This window comes from Symphalangus syndactylus, chromosome 9 (assembly GCF_028878055.3).
Source record: "Symphalangus syndactylus isolate Jambi chromosome 9, NHGRI_mSymSyn1-v2.1_pri, whole genome shotgun sequence".
Classification (NCBI taxonomy): Eukaryota; Metazoa; Chordata; class Mammalia; order Primates; family Hylobatidae; genus Symphalangus; species Symphalangus syndactylus.
Window position 1 is genome coordinate 70,656,555 of NC_072431.2, and position 19,384 is coordinate 70,675,938.

The 19,384-nt window shown below is 40.6% G+C and overlaps 1 protein-coding gene and 1 long non-coding RNA gene across 10 annotated transcripts in view; one reads left to right on the top strand and one right to left on the bottom strand.

Moving 5' to 3' along the window:
* Nucleotides 1–15,987, top strand: part of LOC134731331 (uncharacterized) — a 49,444-nt gene extending 33,457 nt beyond the window's left edge. Inside the window, exons 2-3 of the long non-coding RNA XR_010113515.1 lie at nucleotides 14,853–14,987; nucleotides 15,828–15,987. This is a non-coding gene — a long non-coding RNA (uncharacterized lncRNA). The remainder of the gene's footprint in view (nucleotides 1–14,852; nucleotides 14,988–15,827) is intronic.
* Nucleotides 1–19,384, bottom strand: part of TPST1 (tyrosylprotein sulfotransferase 1) — a 149,248-nt gene that overhangs the window by 96,862 nt on the left and 33,002 nt on the right. For all 9 annotated transcript variants that reach the window (XM_055292997.2, XM_055292998.2, XM_063646404.1 and 6 more), the window contains exon 2: nucleotides 11,158–12,103. In XM_055292997.2, the coding sequence (XP_055148972.1) occupies nucleotides 11,158–12,002 (845 nt within the window). In that variant the 5' untranslated portion in view covers nucleotides 12,003–12,103. The remainder of the gene's footprint in view (nucleotides 1–11,157; nucleotides 12,104–19,384) is intronic.

Sequence of the window (19,384 nt, forward strand, 5' to 3'; positions counted from 1 at the left end):
GGAAACACCTTCAAAAATGTCCTTAGCTCCAAACTAAAAACAATACAAATGTTCATCAGTAGTAAAAATGTATAAATAATCTATATTATACCAGAGAATAGTATTTTGGCAATTAAAACTGATGATATAGCTATATACCACAACACAGGTAAATCTCAAAAGAAAATGTTAGGCCAGAGAAAAAAAAAAAAGAACCTGACCAAAGAAAATACAGACCATGATCCCATTTATATAAAGTTTACCAACAGGCAAACTAAACAAAGAAACAAAGGAAAAAGGGAAAACATGACAATGAAATATCAAAGGTCACCTCCAAGTAGTTTCAGAGATTACTGTTATTGTAATGCCAACATTCCCAACCTGCCATGTTAGTTTCCTACTAGAGCTATTCAAATCGGGTGCTTACTTTGCTTCATTGAGCCGGGCGCGGTGGCTCACGCTTGTAATCCCAGCACTTTGGGAGGCCGAGGCGGGCGGATCACGAGGTCAGGAGATCGAGACCACAGTGAAACCCCGTCTCTACTAAAAATACAAAAAAATTAGCCGGGCGTGGTGGCGGGCGCCTGTAGTCCCAGCTACTCGGAGAGGCTGAGGCAGGAGAATGGCGTGAACCCGGGAGGCGGAGCTTGCAGTGAGCCGAGATCGGGCCACTGCACTCCAGCCTGGGTGATAGAGCAAGACTCCGTCTCAAAAAAAAAAAAAAAAAAAAAAGAAACTTTGCTTCATTGAGACAAACATTTCATGACTTTAAGACTACCTTTGCCCCAAACAAGCTTACAGGAGCATGTGTAAGAACATTAACAAAAGCCTACGGTGCACTTGCTACTATCCTAGGTGTTTCACACTCATTATTTTGGGGTGGGGAGAGGGAGGGGAACAGGGCATAAGCATTTGATAATAAAAATAACATACTAGTAAGGACCATTTTGAACACTTTCTATGTGCCAGGTGCTATTCTAAAGGCTTTGTAGTAATTTAATTCTCACAACTCTATGAAGTAAATACTACTTACCATCATCTGCAATCGGTATTATTATCATCCTTATTATAATAATAATAAAGACAACAGGTAACATTTTCAACCTCTCATTATATACCAGGCACTTGGCTAAGGGCTTTATAGTCATTCTCATTCTAACTAAATCCTCACGACAACCCTATGGATAGTTATTATTATCATCCTTAATGGATACTATTTCAGTAAGCCTTTATCCACAGTTTCAGGTAGTTCTCTGCAGTCAACTGTGGTCTGAAAACATTAAATGGAAAACTCCAGAAATAAACATCTCATAAGTTTTAAATTGCATGTCATTCTCAGTAGCGTGATGAAATCTAACATTGTCTCACTCTGTCTAGACTGGGATGTCAATCATCCCTTTGTTCAACACATCCATGCAATGTACACTCACTACCCACCATTAGTCACTTAGTAGCACTCTCTGTTATCAGAGGGACTGTAGCAGTATCGCAGTGCTTACGTTCAAGTAACTCTTGTTTAACTTAATCATGGCCATAAAGCTCAAAAGTAGTAATACTGGCATATTGTTATAATTGTTCTACTTTATGATTAGTTACTGCTGTTAATCTTACTGTGCTTGATTTATAAATTAACCACAGGTATATATGCACAGGAAAAAACATAGTATATATAGGGCTCGGTACCATCAGTGGGGTTTCGGGCATCCACTGGGGTCTTGGAACATATTATCCGCAGATAAGGGGGATCTAATGTATTATCATTCCCATTTCCAGGATAAGAAAACTAAAGGAAAGATGAGATAACCAAGACTAGACAAAACCAAATAACTCACTCAAGGTCACATAATCAATAAAGGACAGTGCTAGGATTTGAACCTATGTCTGTCTGGCTCTAAAACCTGTGCTTAGCCACTGTCACACTGTTTTAGTTTGTCTTCATAAATGCTTTAAGTATATACAACAAGAGCTAAGAGTATAGATGAAGACAAAGACCTGAGTCCACAGCCTGGCTCTACCATGTTCTAACTGGGGGATGGAGGACAAGCTCCTCAACCTCTGGGAGCCTCAAGTCCTTCATCTGTATAATTGAGATGTTTAAGGCACCTATGGGTGAGTGTGAAAGGGTAAATATAAAAACTAAATGAGATAAGGCATGCAGAGAGCTCAGCATACTGCCTGGCACATAACAAATGTTCAGTAGATGTTGGATGATATCATTACCATCATCACCATCTTCCCTGTTTTTTTTTTTTGAGACGGAGTCTCGCTCTGTCGCCCAGGCTGGAGTGCAGTGGCGTGATCTCGGCTCACTGCAAGCTCCGCCTCCCGGGGTCACGCCATTCTCCTGCCTCAGCCTCTCTGAGTAGCTGGGACTACAGGCGCCCGCCACCACGCCCGGCTAAGTTTTTTGTATTTTTAGTAGAGACGGGGTTTCACCGTGGTCTCGATCTCCTGACCTCGTGATCCGCCCGCCTCGGCCTCCCAAAGTGCTGGGATTACAAGCGTGAGCCACCGTGCCCGGCCTTCCCTGTTTTATAGATAAGAAAATGGAGACACGGAGAGAGATAATATTTGATGCAATGTTACAAAACCAGTTAGTGTCAATGAAAGACTTTAAACAAAGTCTAGCCAGCTTCAAAGTATCAACCCTTTTCCATTTGCCAAGTGTCTCATGAAAGCATAGGAAGTGCATCCCAGAGGGGGGCCTTGGAGAGATCTTCCTTAGGGAAAGGAAACCTGAACTAAATCTTGAAATACAACCATGAGTTGGTCAGATGAAGAAATGAAGTGAGAGAAACGTGTTGCAGGCACAGGAAACAACACATTCAAAGGAACTGATTAAATGGTGTGGCAATAATTGTAGCTACAATTATTTCAGTGTGGCTGGAGCCCAGGCTGTAGGGGCAAGAAAGTCTGAGTCCACAAATGAAGCAAACAAAACATAGCATGATTTTTAGCAGTGGTTCTCAAAGTGAAATCAGGCCAGGAACATTAGCATCACTGGGGAACCTATTATAAGCGCAAGTTCTTGGGCCTATCCCAGACCTCCTGAATCAGAAACTTTAGGTCTTTTAAAGGTTCTCCATGTGATTGTGATGAATGGTTGATGTTTGAAAACATGATTTTCAGCAATGAGGAAATGTAACGATGTTTTCAAAAACAATGAAATAATTCTTCATTAGACAGGTAATTCAGAAGAGGACCAAGGAGGAACCATGAATTCATGTATAATATCTGGATGGGTACCAACCATAATTCCCTTGATGTGCTTGGCTCTTCTTTGATAGTAGTTATCAATGTAATAGGTTACTCTACTTAAAGATCCAATTTGCCCTACACTTCATCTTGGCAAAATATTCTGAACTAGGCTTACATTTTAAATCTTAAAAAAAAGAAAAAAAAGAATTTTTTTAAAAAAAAAAACAGGAATCTTCTAAGTTTTATAATGTTTGTGTCCCCCCAAATTCATGTTAAAACCTAATCACCAATGTGACTGTATTAGGAGATGGGAACTTGGGAAGTATCCTTATTAGTGCCCTTACAAAAGAGGCCAGGGAGAGATTCTTCACCCCCTTTACCATGTGAGGACACAAGGTGCCATCTATGAACCAGAAAGCAGGCCCTTACCAGATGCTGAATCAGTCGGTGCCTGATCTTGGACTTCCCGGCCTCCAAAACTGTGAGAAATCAATTTCTGTGTTTGTAAGAATCCAGTTTGTGGTATTTTGTTACAGCAGCCCAAATGGACTAAGACATACCCTAAAATGCCTATTAAAACTAAATGTTTTGGGCTGGGCACGGTGGCTCACACCTGTAATCCCAGCACTTTGGGAGGCTGAGGCAGGTGGATCATGAGGTCAGGAGATCAAGGCCATCCTGGCTAACATGGTGAAACCCCATCTCTACTAAAAATACAAAAAAAAAAAAAAAAAAAAATTAGCTGGGTGTGGTGGCACGCACCTGCAATCCCAGCTACTCAGGAAGCTGAGGTGGAAGAGTCACTTGAACTCATGAGGCAGAGGTTGCAGTGAGCCGAGATCACACCATTGCACTCCAGCCCAGGAGACAGTATGAGACTCTGTCTCAAAAAAAAAAAAAAAAAAAACAACTAAACGTCTTTATAAACCAATATAATCCCAATTAAAAATATGTAACAGTTTTGTAAATTTTACACATTACGATCAATGTTTCTCTTTTAAAAACAAAATTGAAGTTTTGCAATTCCATGAGCTTCACTTCAGTTTTCTTTGTTAAATCCAACCAAAATTAAATGCTGCCTAAAGGAGGGCCACTTCACTTCCAAGTACATCATATACCAAGGTTCCGAACAAGATTTCATTTGAAAAAAAGGGTGCTCCACTAATAAGAGAAGTCTGAAGGCAACTGGCTTAAAATTCATTATCTTTAGCTTAAAATACAAGGCCCTCCAAAGCCTGGTCCGCATCATTTCTCTCAAACCTTGTTTCACTCTACTTCCTGCCTGGAAATGAACTCTCTAGCAAAAAAAACACCACATTGTTAATCATCTTTGTTAATTATTTCCTGATTTGGTTTTGTTTTACTTATTTTTCAAAAATACATTTTTCAAAAATATACTCATCTATGGGAAACAAACACCATGTTCTAGGCCCAGGTGGGACTAAGCTTAGTTGACTTCCATTACATGGTCAGGAGGGTAGGGTCCATAGGTCAGGCAAAACAGGGCGGAGTTGTTCCTTAGGTCCTTTTAAGGCCCTGGGTTGGGCCAGGAGTCAAGCCACAAGGAGTCCTCCATCCCACCTCTTCCCTTTGAATTCTGTAAACCACAGTTAGACACAGGCTTCTCCCAGGAGTAACATTTCTTGGGTGGCTCATTGGCTAAGGAAAAGGAAAGGCATTCTGGACAGTCAAGGAAGAACTACAGTGCCTTAACCATGGGTCACCCAGGGAGCACAATATTCCCTAAGTCAAAACTAAATGCACTTCCCTTTATCTGTTGATCATCTTGGATGGCTGCCACAACAAATAATTATCTGGCTAAAATGTCATACCAAGCTTGAGGAAACCCTTCTTTAGGGCTCAGTTTCATGCCACATTGCCCACGATGACCTCTCTGAACACCTCAGACTGGGTTAGGTACCTCTCCTTGGTTTTCCATAGTTCTTTGTTGTTGTTGTTGTTGTTGTTGTTGTTGTTGTTGTTGTTCAGAGTTTCGCTCTATCACCCAGGCTGGAGTGCAGTGGCACGATCTCGGCTCACTGGAACCTCCACCTCCCAGGTTCAAGCGATTCTCCTGCCTCAGCCTCCCAAGTAGCTGGGTTTACAGGCACGGGCCACCACACCTGGCTAATTTTTGTATTTTTAGTAGAGATGGGGTTTTACCATGTTGGTCAGGCTGGTCTTGAACTCCCGACCTCAGGTGATCTGCCCACCCCAGCCTCCCAAAGTTCTGGGATTACAGGTGTGAGCCACTGTGCCTGGCCTCTTTTTGTTTTTAATTATTCACCAATGAAGAAGCAGTGGTGACCATAGTTCTTAACTCTGCATTGTATATGAATCTAAGTCTTCTATTAGAACATATGTTCCTTTAAGGCAAAGACCTTTTATCTCAAGGAGCTAACACAGTGCCTGGCACGTAGTAGGTGCTCAATAATGTAGCAGAGACTACTATCTGCCTATCCCAATATCCAATTGATTTCTCTTAATAAAAGAAACCCCAATTATGGCCAGTGAAAAGCAAGAAGTATTACCTGGAAGCTTCTAAGAAATATCCTCAAAAAATACTAAACGCCATTTGTTTTACACACATCCACTCCTGCTGTGCTGCTTAGAATGTAGATGAAATGACTGGCACTCCAACTTGGATCCTGGGGATGATGGAGACAAAAGCTGGAAGCAGCCTAGATGCCAGATGACTGCAGAGCTGACAAAGCAGCCCTGGTCTGCCTTCTACATAATAGTCATTATTTGGAAATCTTTGTTATTTTGGATCTCTATTATTTGTAGAGAAATCTAATCAAACTAATAAATAATCTGATATCCAACTTCTAATTTTTGCTACCAATTGCTATATTCTCCAAGAAAAGTACAAATGTTGCCTTATTAATTCATGTCCTGGTTCTGCTTCTTCTCAATCTTTCACTGACACACTTTGAAATGCAATGTTTCATCAGCTCTCTGATTTCCTTTCACAGCCCATTTTACTCTGTCACTTGTATCCCCCTTGTTTATTCAATTCCTCCTCTCCAGCTAAGATGTCTCAGTCACTTCTCTCTTCAATATAACTTGTAAAAGGAGGCTGGGCATGGCAGCTCACAGCGGTAACCCCAGCACTTTGGGAGGCTATGGCAGGAAGACTGCCTGAGGCCAGGAGTTCAAATCCAGCCTGGGTAACATAGTGAGACCCTATCTCCACCAAAAAAAAAAAAAAAAAAATTAGCCAGGCATGATGGCATGCACCTGTAGTCCCAGCTACTAACAGGAAGCTAAGGTGGGAAGATCGTTTGAACCCAGGAGTTCAAGGCTGCAGTGAGCCACAATCTTGCCACTATACTCCAGCCTGGGTGATGGAGCAAGACCCTGTCTCCAAAAAAAAAAAAACAAAAAAGACACAACCCCAATAGCCCAATAGCATTCTTAGGCAGTGCCTTCACAAAGGAGAAGTTTTCACAAATAAACAGACTTGTTCTCTGATAGCATCATGAAAACAAAAACAAAAACAAAAAAAAACACCACATGTAGTATTATAAAATTATTCTGGGATATTTCAGACTGAGCTAGTAGAGCTCAGGTGATCCTAATTTGCCTGCTGTTAATTTTCCATGCTATTAATGCTCATAATCTTTGTGAATATAGTCTGTCATTCTCTTCACTTACTCAAAATATTCTTGTTATCCTTAAATTTCAGAAGAATTTCAAGTGGCTATTGAAGTTATCTTTCTGTTAATCCCATAAGATATAAGAATTTTAAGTTTCCAAACTGACAAAGATTCTTTGGGTGACCAAACTTCAGTCAGGCTCCTGAACCTTCTCCTAGGACCATCTGTGTACTTCTTTATAAAATCCAGTTTTAGCAAAGAACCCTGCCTAAGGCAGTTTAGCAAGAACCTCCTACCCTTAATATCTAATCACTCTCAGGATCTGATCGGGTTTCTCATCATCCACCAACCCCCAGGTGATATCTGATCACCCTGGCCTGTCTTCAGTGAGAATCCTATCAGGTAAATTTAGCCAGAATGCCCCTGACCCCTGATGTTTCCTCGTAGTAATTTTCCATCCACTGATCCTCACCTTGCTCCCTGGCTACAAATTCCCACTTGCCCATGCTTATTCAGAGTTAAGTCCAATCTCTATTCCCCACTGCAAGACCTGACTGCAGTGGTCCCTGTACCTCCTGCAGTGGTGCTAAATAAACACTGCCTCATGCCTTAGCAAGTATCACTGAATAATTTTTTCTTTAACAAAACTAAATTTCACTTTGGATATTAAAAAGAAAGTGTTATAAATTTAATAAATTACTAATTATACTTCCTCAAAAATGTCTCCATTTCCAAAAACCTTTTTGCATTATTTTCACTCATTTATTCAGTCTTTCTTTGCTTTTGATCTGATTTAGAGTTTTTTTTTTGTCTGCTTTACTTATTAGAAGCTGTAGGGTGTCAGTTTTCATGTTCTTATTTGTTCTCTTGTACTTATCAATACTATTATCTTTTTCATTCTAATTTATTTGTGTTTAATAGTTGCTATATTCTCTTTCTGCCCTAAGTGTAGATAAGAACTCGTCTCTGAATTGTAGTTGTGATTCCTGTACTTGTTGTCTAAGCGTCACTGTTACATTAATCTGCTTTTCTGGTTTTGCTCTTTTGACCTAGCAAACTTGATTTTTATTTGTTCCAGGTAATTTCATGGTATCATAATGAGTTTAACAACAGAAGTAACTGTACGCTCTTGTAACTTCCCAAAAGCTCCCTGATGGAGACAACTAAAATTCCACAAAAAATTACACAAACCATGAGAATAGGGCAACGTAAATAGCCTCAAACTTTACTTCTACTTTCTTTTCATGATACTTGAGCAGGAGCCTCTGACTTTTCTGTAACTGGAACTGCCCAGAGACGCAAGAGATGCCACCCTGACTGTAAATAACTGGAAATTTCTAAGCAAAGTAAAGGTTAACTCTCATAGTTAACAAGATAAGAGGCAGAACTGTGAAGGTCTCCTGATATCTCTATTTTCAACAACTTCTACAAGTGTCCCTAGGCCATCTGGTGACATCTTCAAACCTTCAAGGCTGCCTAAATATTTAAGTATTGTAATACTAAGTAACACTAAACTAAGTATTAAAATATTTATTTTAAACAATTTTTGGCCAGGTGCGGTGGCTCACGCCTGTAATCCCAGCACTTTGGGAGGCCGAGGCGGGCGGATCACGAGGTCAGGAGATCGAGACCATCCTGGCTAACATGGCGAAACCCCGTCTCTACTAAAAATAAAAATTAAAAAATTAGCTGGGCGTGGTGGGGGGCACCTATAGTCCCAGCTACTGGGGAGGCTGAGGCAGGAGAATGGCATGAACCTGGGAGGCGGAGCTTGCAGTGAGCCAGGATCGTGCCACTGCACTCCAGCCTGGGCGACAGAGTGAGACTCTGTCTCAAAAAAAAAAAACAAACAAACAAAAAAACATTTTCCCAGAATAAAAATGTTTAAATAAAAAGAAAAGCACACAGGATGACTGACTCTGGGCAATAAATTCTTTATTATAATGAACATGGGATATTTACAACTTGGCACTATGTAATAATTTTGTGTGTTTCTGCCTTATTCCCCAATAAGCAGTTTTTGAGAGTAGGGATTCAATCTTAAAAAAAGAAGTATGGCTGGCCAAGCATAGTGGATCACACCTGTAACCCCAGTACTCTGGGAGGCTGAGGTACATGGATTGCCTGAACTCAGGAGTTTGAGACCAGTCTGGCCAACATGAGGCTCTACCAAAAATACAAAAAAAAAAAAAAAAAAAATTAGCTAGGCATGGTGATCCGTGCCTGTAATCCCAGCTACTCGGGAGGCTGAGATGGGAGGATCACTTGAGCCTCGGAGATGGAGGTTGCAGTGAGCAGAGATCATGCCACTGCACTCCAGCCTGGATGACACAGAGAGACTCCATCTCAAAAAAAAAAAAAAACAGAAGGAAATATGGTCTAGTTTAGACTCACCTCAACCAAAGCAGCTCTTGTTTTATGTTGGAATTCTGGGTAAGATTTTCTTTCAAAAAGGGGTTCAAATATTATTTTGCTTTTAAGTTTTAAAAAACAATTGTAGCCTACCAGAAAAGACAAAATACCAAGTGTTGGTAAAGATGTAAGGCAACTAGAACATGTTCATCTACAGTACAGCCATACATGAATGATAGAGACACTTTGGAAAACTGTTAGAAAGTATCTGTTAAACACACACACACACACACAAACACACACACACACACACACACACACCCCTTGTCATCCAGCAATTCTATTCATTGGTATATACCTAAAAGAAATGAATGCTATATCCACCAAAAGTAATGTACAAGAACGTTCTTAGCAACTTTTATCCAAAATAGCCCCAAACTAGAAAGACCCCAAATGCAAAAATCTTGGAATAAGCATTGGTAGGTTCTACTCATGATTGTGACATTTTAATTTTTGACAAAACATAGAGCCTTACAGGGCCTCCATTCCACATACTGAAATGCTAAGTAAGGTCTCTTTACTTTCTAAAATTCATTAATTCATAATATAATTTCTATGAATTTTCTTGGCCTTTATGTTTACCTTAAACATAGCAAGTATATACACAAAATGTTCTCTTCCTGATTAGCACCAAAATTTAACTTAAGCATATCTCTTTAATCCCTACTGAAGAGGCTGGTGGTCTAATGGCCTCCTTTTATATTAGCAGATGTAGATGGCATCAGTGCCGGGCCAACATACAAGCACAAAGACTGAAATACCTAATACAGGTGATTAAAAATCAATTATAGTCTATTATCTGGAAATAATAATAAACTGCAATCAGAGTAGCCAGAGCTGAAATTTTCTTTGAATCAATAAAAACAACCTAGAGCCACTACAATGATGGTATGTCATAACTTATAATCAATAATTGAAAGCTTGGTATAGGCAGGCAGCTGTTCCTTTGAGATTATCTACATAAGAAATCTATTTACTATACAAGTTCTATATGGGAAAAAAAAAATTAAGGAGATACTCCTTGCTGAAAGTAAGAAGGGCGCACAAGGAAAGTATACTGCTTTTTCTTTTTTACAGGTGTTATATATTACTTTGATAAATGAAAAAAATAAAATAAAATTTAGTTATAGACAACTCTTTTTCATGAAGAGATGCTACCTGAATTTAATAGTAGTTTCCATTTTTATATCTTCATTCCAGGTATATAAGTCATCAAGACAGGTTAGAGGGTATACTAGTTGTCACTTCATAAGAAAAGAAGCAAAATGCTAAAAATCATCATTTGAGAAGTTTTGAATCCAAGGAACTTCTTGTATGGATTAGGCTTCCAAATTTTGGACATTCTCTAGCCTTTTGTAAAAAATAAGAGAGGTTATATCTCAAATTCTGGCCTTGCCATCTAAATCTGAACAAATTGTTTTAATCTTACTGTGACTCAGTCTTCTTGTCCATAAAATGAAGAGATCAGGTTAGACGAAGCTTTTTTCTCTACCACTAAAAATTTCAAAATGCTTATAATTCACTATGTGCTCATTAACATGATATATGCACTTCCTGATTTTAACCTTAATCCACACAAAAGCCAACTATCCTCATTAACAACAATATCTAGAAATTAGAAATCAGAAGCCACTGAAACTGAATGATGGACATTAAGGTCTGAGACCTTGAAGAAGGCTTTTCACCGCCTGTAAGGTGGGTTTGTATCCATCAAACAAATAAAGAGGGCCACAATATATAAATGAAAAAATGAAGTATAAATAAGTGAACATCTGTAATAAACTAGTGGAGAATTAATAAAAAAAGAAACCTCATCAATGAAGCTGTATCTGTTCCAGAAAAGGTCTTCAGTTTCTATATATACACACAGGTACATACACAGATATATACATAAAACACATACATACATATGTATAGATCATTATTAGCTAAATATAGAGTCAAAATAAAAAACGTATCTTCTACTCACTTTGACAGAGACACTCCCCCAGCTTTCCCAATCATCTCTTCATGGTGCAATACTGAGTGGTTCCATGGAATCTGAAGGAACTTTAAGAGTGTTCTCATCCACCGTTCAGGATGTAAGACAAGTTGTTCATAGTGAACCAACATGCACTTTTTATAACCAACCTCCATACACTGGTTATACATGGTCTCTATAGCACGATTCCACTTGGTCAAACAGTCCCTATAGCTGTTCAGGTCAAATCCAGCTATAGTAACTTTTCGAGAAATCATCGAATGTACTGATGCCCGGCCATCTCGGACCATCAGGAGAAATTTGGCATTGGGGAATAACCTAGCAAGGTAACTTAAAGATTTCAGGGCAAAAGGATCTTTATTACATAAATAAGGGGCTGGCTCCCCATGCTTAACGATAATTTCTAGTAAGAAGGCTTGCATGGCAGAATCCAGCACTTCATCAGTAACACCAGCCTCATCCAGGCGGATCTTCTCTTTACTTGACCGTGACCACATCTGCTTCAGGGCCAGGATTCGGGGAATGACCCTGGTTTCCTCTCCACAGCGAATGTCAGGATGTGCGTCCAGCATGGCCCTCATGAGTGTGGTTCCACTCCGAGGCACACCTCCAATAAATATTAAAGGCATATCTTTGTGATAGGCAAAGGTTTTGTTGGCTTTGAGATCCAGGCCAGTTCTCACAGTGGTCCTTGTGCTCTCCAATTTGACTGGCTGGCTACGTTCCTCTATCCGGTGATGGCATTCCATGGCATGCTGGCCCAAGTAAAACACAGTCACAGAACTAATCACCAGACATGCCAATAGTAAGTTCTGCTTCAGCTTTCCAACCATCTTGATGTGGTTATCTTGTTATTAAACAGATATTTTCCTCAAAGTGATTTTCGGAAAATGTTCAGGCCATGGAGAGTCTACTTCAGAAAGATAACCAACATCTAGCAGAGAAAGGAAAAGGTTATTTATCATTACATTGAGATTGCTTACAAGCCAGTCACCAGTTATCACCACTGTATTTTAGGTAGAAAGAAGCTGAAACAGTCTTGGATTCTTTGATAATCTTTTTTTGTTTGTGTGTTTGTTTTTTTTGGTTTTTTTTTTTTTTTGAGATGGAGTCTTGCTCTGTCACCCAGGCTGGAGTGCAGTGGCACAATCTCGGCTCACTGCAAGCTCCGCCTCCCGGGTTCACGCCATTCTCCTGTCTCGGCCTCTCAGAGCAGCTGGGACTACAGGCGCCCGCCACCACGCCCGGCTAATTTTTTGTATTTTTAGTAGAGACGGGGTTTCACCGTGGTCTCGATCTCCTGACCTCATGATCCGCCCGCCTCGGCCTCCCAAAGTGCTGGGATTACAAGCGTGAGCCACCGTGCCTGGCCTCTTTGATATTCTTAAAACAAATTTGAGGCCGGGCGCGGTGGCTCACGCCTGTAATCCCAGGACTTTGGGAGGCCGAGGCGGGCGGATCACGAGGTCAGGAGATCGAGACCATCCTGGCCAACACAGTGAAACCCCGTCTCTACTAAAAAAAAAAAAAAAAAAATACAAAAAAAAATTAGCTGGTCGTGGTGGCAGGTGCCTGTAGTCCCAGCTACTCAGGAGGCTGAGGCAGGAGAATGGCATGAATCCGGGAGGCAGAGCTTGCAGTGAGCCGAGATCGTGCCACTGCACTCCAGCCTAGGCAACAAAGCAAGACTCTGTCTCATAAAAAAAAAAAAAAAAAGTAAAATTTGTTTTACTCAGTATATACAGTATATACAAATTTGAGTAAAAATAAATCAATGTTTATAATCAGAAACAGCTTTTGTTAATGCAGTAATTTTGAAGCTATGTACCTGGTAAAGAATGGAAAATAAATAAAACTATTTATATCAGTGAGTCAACCAAATATTTAATAAGCCCAGGAACGTCTGGAGTCCAACCCAAGGCTGATCTCTGCTATTCAGACTTATTTCATCTCCAAGCCGTCATTATCTCCACATTCTAACAATGAGAAATTACAGAAGAAATATGAAACAATTTCCAAATCTTTAACAGAGATTCAGTTTATTATACCACGATTTATTTAGGTACTACAGGCCGGATACTCAGGCTCGACTGAGGACCAACTTTGAAAAGGAAAACAGTATAGTAACCTCTGCTCTTGGAAAACAAAGTCTTTTGACAGACAGATATGTAAACAACAACAATAAAATGTGATGAGTGCCTCTGTGGAAATACGCAAAGGGACAACGGGAGCATAATGAAAAGGAGCATGTAATTGACCTGAGGAAGCTGTAAAAGTTTTACAGAAAGTAGGAAGGAAGGACCAGGTGCAGCAGCTTACGCCTGTAATCACAGCTCTTTGGGAGACCGAGATGGGAGGATCATTTGAGCTCAGGAGTTCGAGACCAGCCCAGGCAACATACTGAGACCCTGTCTCTTTAAAAAAGAAAAGAAAAGAGAGAGGGAGGGAGGGATATTCTAAACCAAAGGAACTTGTGTGCAAAAGCACAATGGCAAGACAGAACACAGCATAATTAGGTGACAGGAAGAAGTTTAGGAGAGCTAGTGTATAGGCTGCAAAGAAAATTGTATGTATAAGTATCTGTGATCTAATCCTCAGAAGGACAGGTAAGATCTGGACACAGCAAGCACTCTATGCTGCAGGTACACTATGACCAAGGACATAGATGTGCAAAAGCAAAAGCATGTATATGAAACAGCTGGAGCTGCTTGTTTAGCTAGAGCAAGGGTATACAGTGGGAAACAGACAGCAACCAGACTACATCTACACCAAAATAATTTACCCTGAATCCTCAGAAGGCAAGTGTGACAGTTAATTTTATGAGTCAACTTGGCTAGACTTTGGTGCCCAGTTTTTGGTCAAAAACCAATCTAGATATGGCTGTGAAGGTATATTTTAGATGTGATTAACATTTAAATCAACAGATTTCTAGTAAAGTGGATTACCCTCCATAATATAGGAAGGCCTCATCTAACAGGTAAAGGCTTTAAGAGCAAAGACTGAGGTTTCCTGGAAAAGAACTACAACATAGAAACCCTGCCTGTGTGTCCAGCCTGCTACCCAGCAGAATCTGGAGTTAAGACTGTGGCAGGCCACGTCTCACTAACGCAGGCCTCCATAACAACTGTTTCAGTACTGAGTGGTTAAGTTACATATTAAAAGCTAAAAAAAAAAAAAAAAAAAAATCAGTGCTGTTATACAAAGGCTGGAATGTAACAAAAGCGCACCAAGAGTTTTGCCTAGGCCTTTCCTGGGCCTTAAAGCGTGACAAAATAACGAAGGAATTCTTAACAGGAACCATTTAGGATTAAACAAGTTTTATTAGGGGTCTGAAGAAACTCCCCAGGCCTCCACAAACAAGTTTACTGGAGGTCTGAAGGAACTCCTCAAATCTCCGTGATTTAGCAGGACACAAGATAAGGGTAATCACCCCAGAACCTAGACCCATTTAGATTAAGTAAACTTACTGAGGCTCCAGAAGAAGGGCTTCAGGACTCAGACTTTAGTTACAGATTAAAAGAAATTAATCACTTACATCTTTAGATGAAGGCACACTTACATGCAGACATATAGGTTAGAAGGTACATAAGCTCAGAAAAACTTTGTAATTTTAAGTTGGTCTGGTGATAATTTCCAGGCCTCCCTGTAACAGTTACAGAAATAAAAACTGTCTTCCTCCCCAGTTCATCTGCATCTCGTTATTGGGCCACAAGAAATAGCAACCAGACCCTCAGTTTGGTCTGGCAACAAGACTGCAACATCAACTCATCTCTGCCCAACTGCCCTATGAATTTCAGACTTGAAAGCCCCACAATCGCGTAAGTGAATTCCTTAAGATCAGTCTCTTTCTCTCCCTGCCCTCGGCCCCTCCCCATATACAGAGTGGGCATGCGTGTTATCCACCACTCTAAATTCAGTGAGATCCCTTCCGACCCACTAGCAAAGCAACCAGTCCTAATGGTTTGCCTTGCCCTGACTACTGGTTGTTTTTCTGTAAAACCCTAATACAGGGGTTTGGTATTGTTTTTCTGGAGAACCCTAAGGATACAGTAAATATACCTGGGGAAATGACTAACTACACTAAAAAATACATTCTGAGAGGGAAGACTTCCAGCTACAGCCTAGTGAGAAGGTAGTTAATTCCTCTCCCCAAAAACCAATGATAAAGCTGGGTGAAATGGGCAAAACAACCCTTTCAGTGCTCTGGAAATCCACCAGAAGAATACAACAACCTGAGAAGCATTTATGCTTGAAAAACTGCTAAAAGGTGGGTAAGAACAATGAGAGTCTGTGTAAGGTTACTCCCACCTCATCTACCCATTCAGTAGGTACAGAGGTTCTGCAAGGCAGAGCAGGGCAAGGCAAACCATTAGGACTGACAGCTTTGCTGCTGGAGTGGAAGGGAGTTCACTGAGTTTGGAGTGGGGAAGAACACACAGGACCACCTGCACTGTCAGAGTAAGTGATGGAGCAGGTGGGAAGTGAGTGAGAGGGTGAACAGCTCTAGAAGGCGGAGGTTGCAGTCCGGGTGGGGCACATTTGTTGGCCAACCCAGAAGTGGCATGCAGGTACAGAGGAGACATGAAAGGACTGGGTGGAAAGTAAAAGACGGCAGATCCGAAAACAGCCTAAACTTTGTATATGCTCCCTACCCACAGAGATCTACTGGCAGAGGACGAACGCCTTACTGGCTCAAGATGTCTGAGGCAACCACTGTCCAAGCACTGGGTGACCACTGATCACTAAGCTATGCAGACAGGAAGGCAACTCCTAGAAAGCCATGCTTAAAAATGAAAACAATTATAAAGTGTGTGCATGCTTTTTTTTAAAAAAAAGCTGTATTGAAGTGTAATTTATATATAGTATGTGAACTTCCAAAATCTGAGACAGGTATCAGTTAATTTAGAAAGTTTATTTTGCCAAGGTTGGGGAACACGCCTGTGAAACAGCCTCAGGAAGTCCTGATGACATGTGCCCAAGGTGGTTGAGATACAGCTTGGTTTTATACATTTTAGGGAGACATGAGACATCAATCAATATATGTAAGAAGTACATTGGTTCCGTTTGGAAAGGTGGGACAGCTCGAAGCAAAGGCAGTATATATACTTTAAGTATATATACTTAAATAAAGTACATATACTTTACACTATATATACTTCATTAAAGTTGTTTAGATATAAACAATCCTAAAAGTGTGTGTGTATATACATATATATATGAGAGTAACATCAGCATACATTTAAATAACAAGGCAAATTTATAGAGATAGCAGAGTGAAAAAGCAGGGATTTAAGTGCAAGCTTACATGAAGGAACTTTTTGCAGTGACTGAACTGTTCTAAAACTGAACTGTTGTCATAGTTGTACAACCCTATAAAATCTACTAAAAAATTATTGAATTACACCCTCATACTTGTGAAAGGAAAATAAACCTTGGGGCCCCAAATCACTAAGCTAAAGGGAAAAGTCAAGCTGGGAACTGATATGGCAAACCTGCCTCCCATTCTATTCAAAGTCATCCCTCTGCTCACTAGTATTCATTCTATTCAAATTCTGCTCATTCTATTGAAAGTCATCCCTCTGCTCACTGTCAAAGTATTTTTCTAGTAATGAATTCCTTTTTTTTAAAAAAAGCTTTATTGAAGCGTAATTTATATATATAGTATGTGAACCTCCAAAATCTGAGACAGGTATCAGTCTCAGTCAGACAGATAGATGCATATATGATTGCCTCCTTTGGAAAGGCTAATCAGAAACTCAAAAGAATGCAACTGTGCGTCTCTCACCTATCAGTGACCTGGAAGCCCCTTCCCCGCTTCAAGTCTTCCTGCCTTTGCTTCGAGCTGTCCCACCTTTCCAAACAGAACCAACGTACTTCTTACATATATTGATTGATGTCTCATGTCTCCCTAAAATGTATAAAACCAAGTTGTATCTCAACCACCTTGGGCACATGTCATCAGGACTTCCTGAGGCTGTTCCACAGGCGTGTTCCCCAACCTTAGCAAAATAAACTTTCTAAATTAACTGATACCTGTCTCAGATTTTGGAAGTTCACATACTATATATATAAATTACACTTCAATACAGCTTTTTTTAAAAAAAGGAATTCATTACTAGAGAAATACTTTGACAGTCTCAGTAGAATACAACAACTAAGAACTGGTTCTTATTTATTCATGTTTATAATCTTTTAATCACTCATTCAATGTATGTTTGAGCACATAGTTTTGTGCCAGGCACTATATAAAGCTTCAACAAAGAATCACAAAGACTAGGTTGAGATTAAAATATCAGCTTAATAAGAAAAAACTGCAAAAAAAAGTATTAAGATAATTGGTGGCAATATAGCATTAAAATGTCTATGCAGGAGAATGGCATGAACCTGGGAAGCGGAGCTTGCAGTGAGCCGGGTTCACGCCATTGCACTCCAGTTTGGGCGACAGAGCAAGACTCTGTCTCAAAAAAAAAAAAAAAAAAAAAAAGTCTATGCAGAACATTGTATCCATTATGTTAAAAGACACACTTGGCCGGGCACGTTGGCTCACGCCTGTAATCCCAGCACTTTGGGAGGCCGAGGCGGGCGGATCACGAGGTCAGGAGATCGAGACTATCCTGGCTAACACGGTGAAACCCCGTCTCTACGAAAAATACAAAAAAAAATTAGCCGGGCGAGGTGGCGGGCGCCTGTAGTCCCAGTTACTCAGGAGGCTGAGGCAGGAGAATGGCGTGAACCCTGGGGGGCGGAGTCTGCAGTGAGCCGAAATCGCGCCATTGCACTCCAGCCTGGGCGACAGCGAGACTCTGTCTCAAAAAAAAAAAAAAAAGACACACTTAAGATGATATCCTAATATTCAATTCAAAAGGAGCCAGGTAGAAAGAAAGGGAAACAACGGCAAGAAAAGAGAATAATGTAGAAAACAGAGAAGAGTCAATCCTATTATACAATAACATTTTGGTTAAAGAAAGTAAAACCATATTACAGATTCAAAGAAAGAAAGCTTCCGGCTGGGCGCGGAGGCTCACACCTGTAATCCTAGCACTTTGGGAGGCCAAGGTGAGCAGACATGAGGTCAGGAGATCGAGACCATCCTTGCAAAGGTGAAACCCCATCTCTACTAAATATACAAAAAATTAGCCAGGCGTGTTGGCTGGCACCTGTAGTCCCAGCTACTCGGGAGGCTGAGGCAGGAGAATGGCATGAACCCGGAAGGTGGAGCTTCCAGTGAGCTGAGATCCTGCCACTGCACTCTGACCTGGGCGACAGAGCGACACTCCACCTCCAAAAACAAACAAAAACAAACAAACAAAAACTTCCCTGAATGTAAACAGACACTATAGATGTAAGGGTCTATACATCTATAGAGCAAAACAAATGATAATAGACCCAATCTGGACACATCTTGGCAATTCCAAGCACGAAAAATTCTGCAGGCTTCCAAACAGAAAAAACGAAAAACCCAAAGGACCAATAACAAGCTGACATTTGATGGCACTACAACATTAAATGCTTGTCCTGTGGTTTCCGTGTGTGTGTGTGTGTGGCCATGCTTTTCTTTATTTTTCAAGCTTGCTCTAAAGAACTTGTATGTTGCTTTTCTAACTGGGAAAAGATAAAGCAATATTTTAAGAATAAAAAGAACAGTCTTTCTTTTAAAATGGCATTTAGGCTAAGACCTGAAGAATGAGTAGGAATTAGTGAAGAGAAGAGCATTCCAAGAAAAAGTACGTAGATATGCAAAAGCCATGTAACAGGAAGGCGTTTTAACGCATTCAAGAAGCAGGAAGTAGGCCAGGCATGGTGGCTCACGCTTGTGATCCCAGAACTTTGGGAGGCCAAGGCGGGTGGATCACCTGAGGTCAAGAGTTTGAGACCAGCCTGACCAAAACAGTGAAACCCTGTCTCTACTAAAAATACAAAAATTAGCCGGCCGTGGTGGCACATGCCTGTAATCCCAGCTACTCAGGAGGCTGAGGCAGGAGAATTGTTTGAATCTGGAAGACGGAGGTTGCAGTGAGCCAAGATCACGCCACTGCACTCCATCCTGGGTGAGAGAGAGACATTCTTGTCTCAGAAAAAAAAAAAGAAGCAGGAAGTAGGCCAATGAAGCTGCAAGGCAGTGACCAAGAGGGAAAGTGGGTGAAAGGTCAAACTGGACAGAGGTCAGATCATAAATCTTGTGGGTCAAGTTAAAGATATGAATTTTATGACAGAC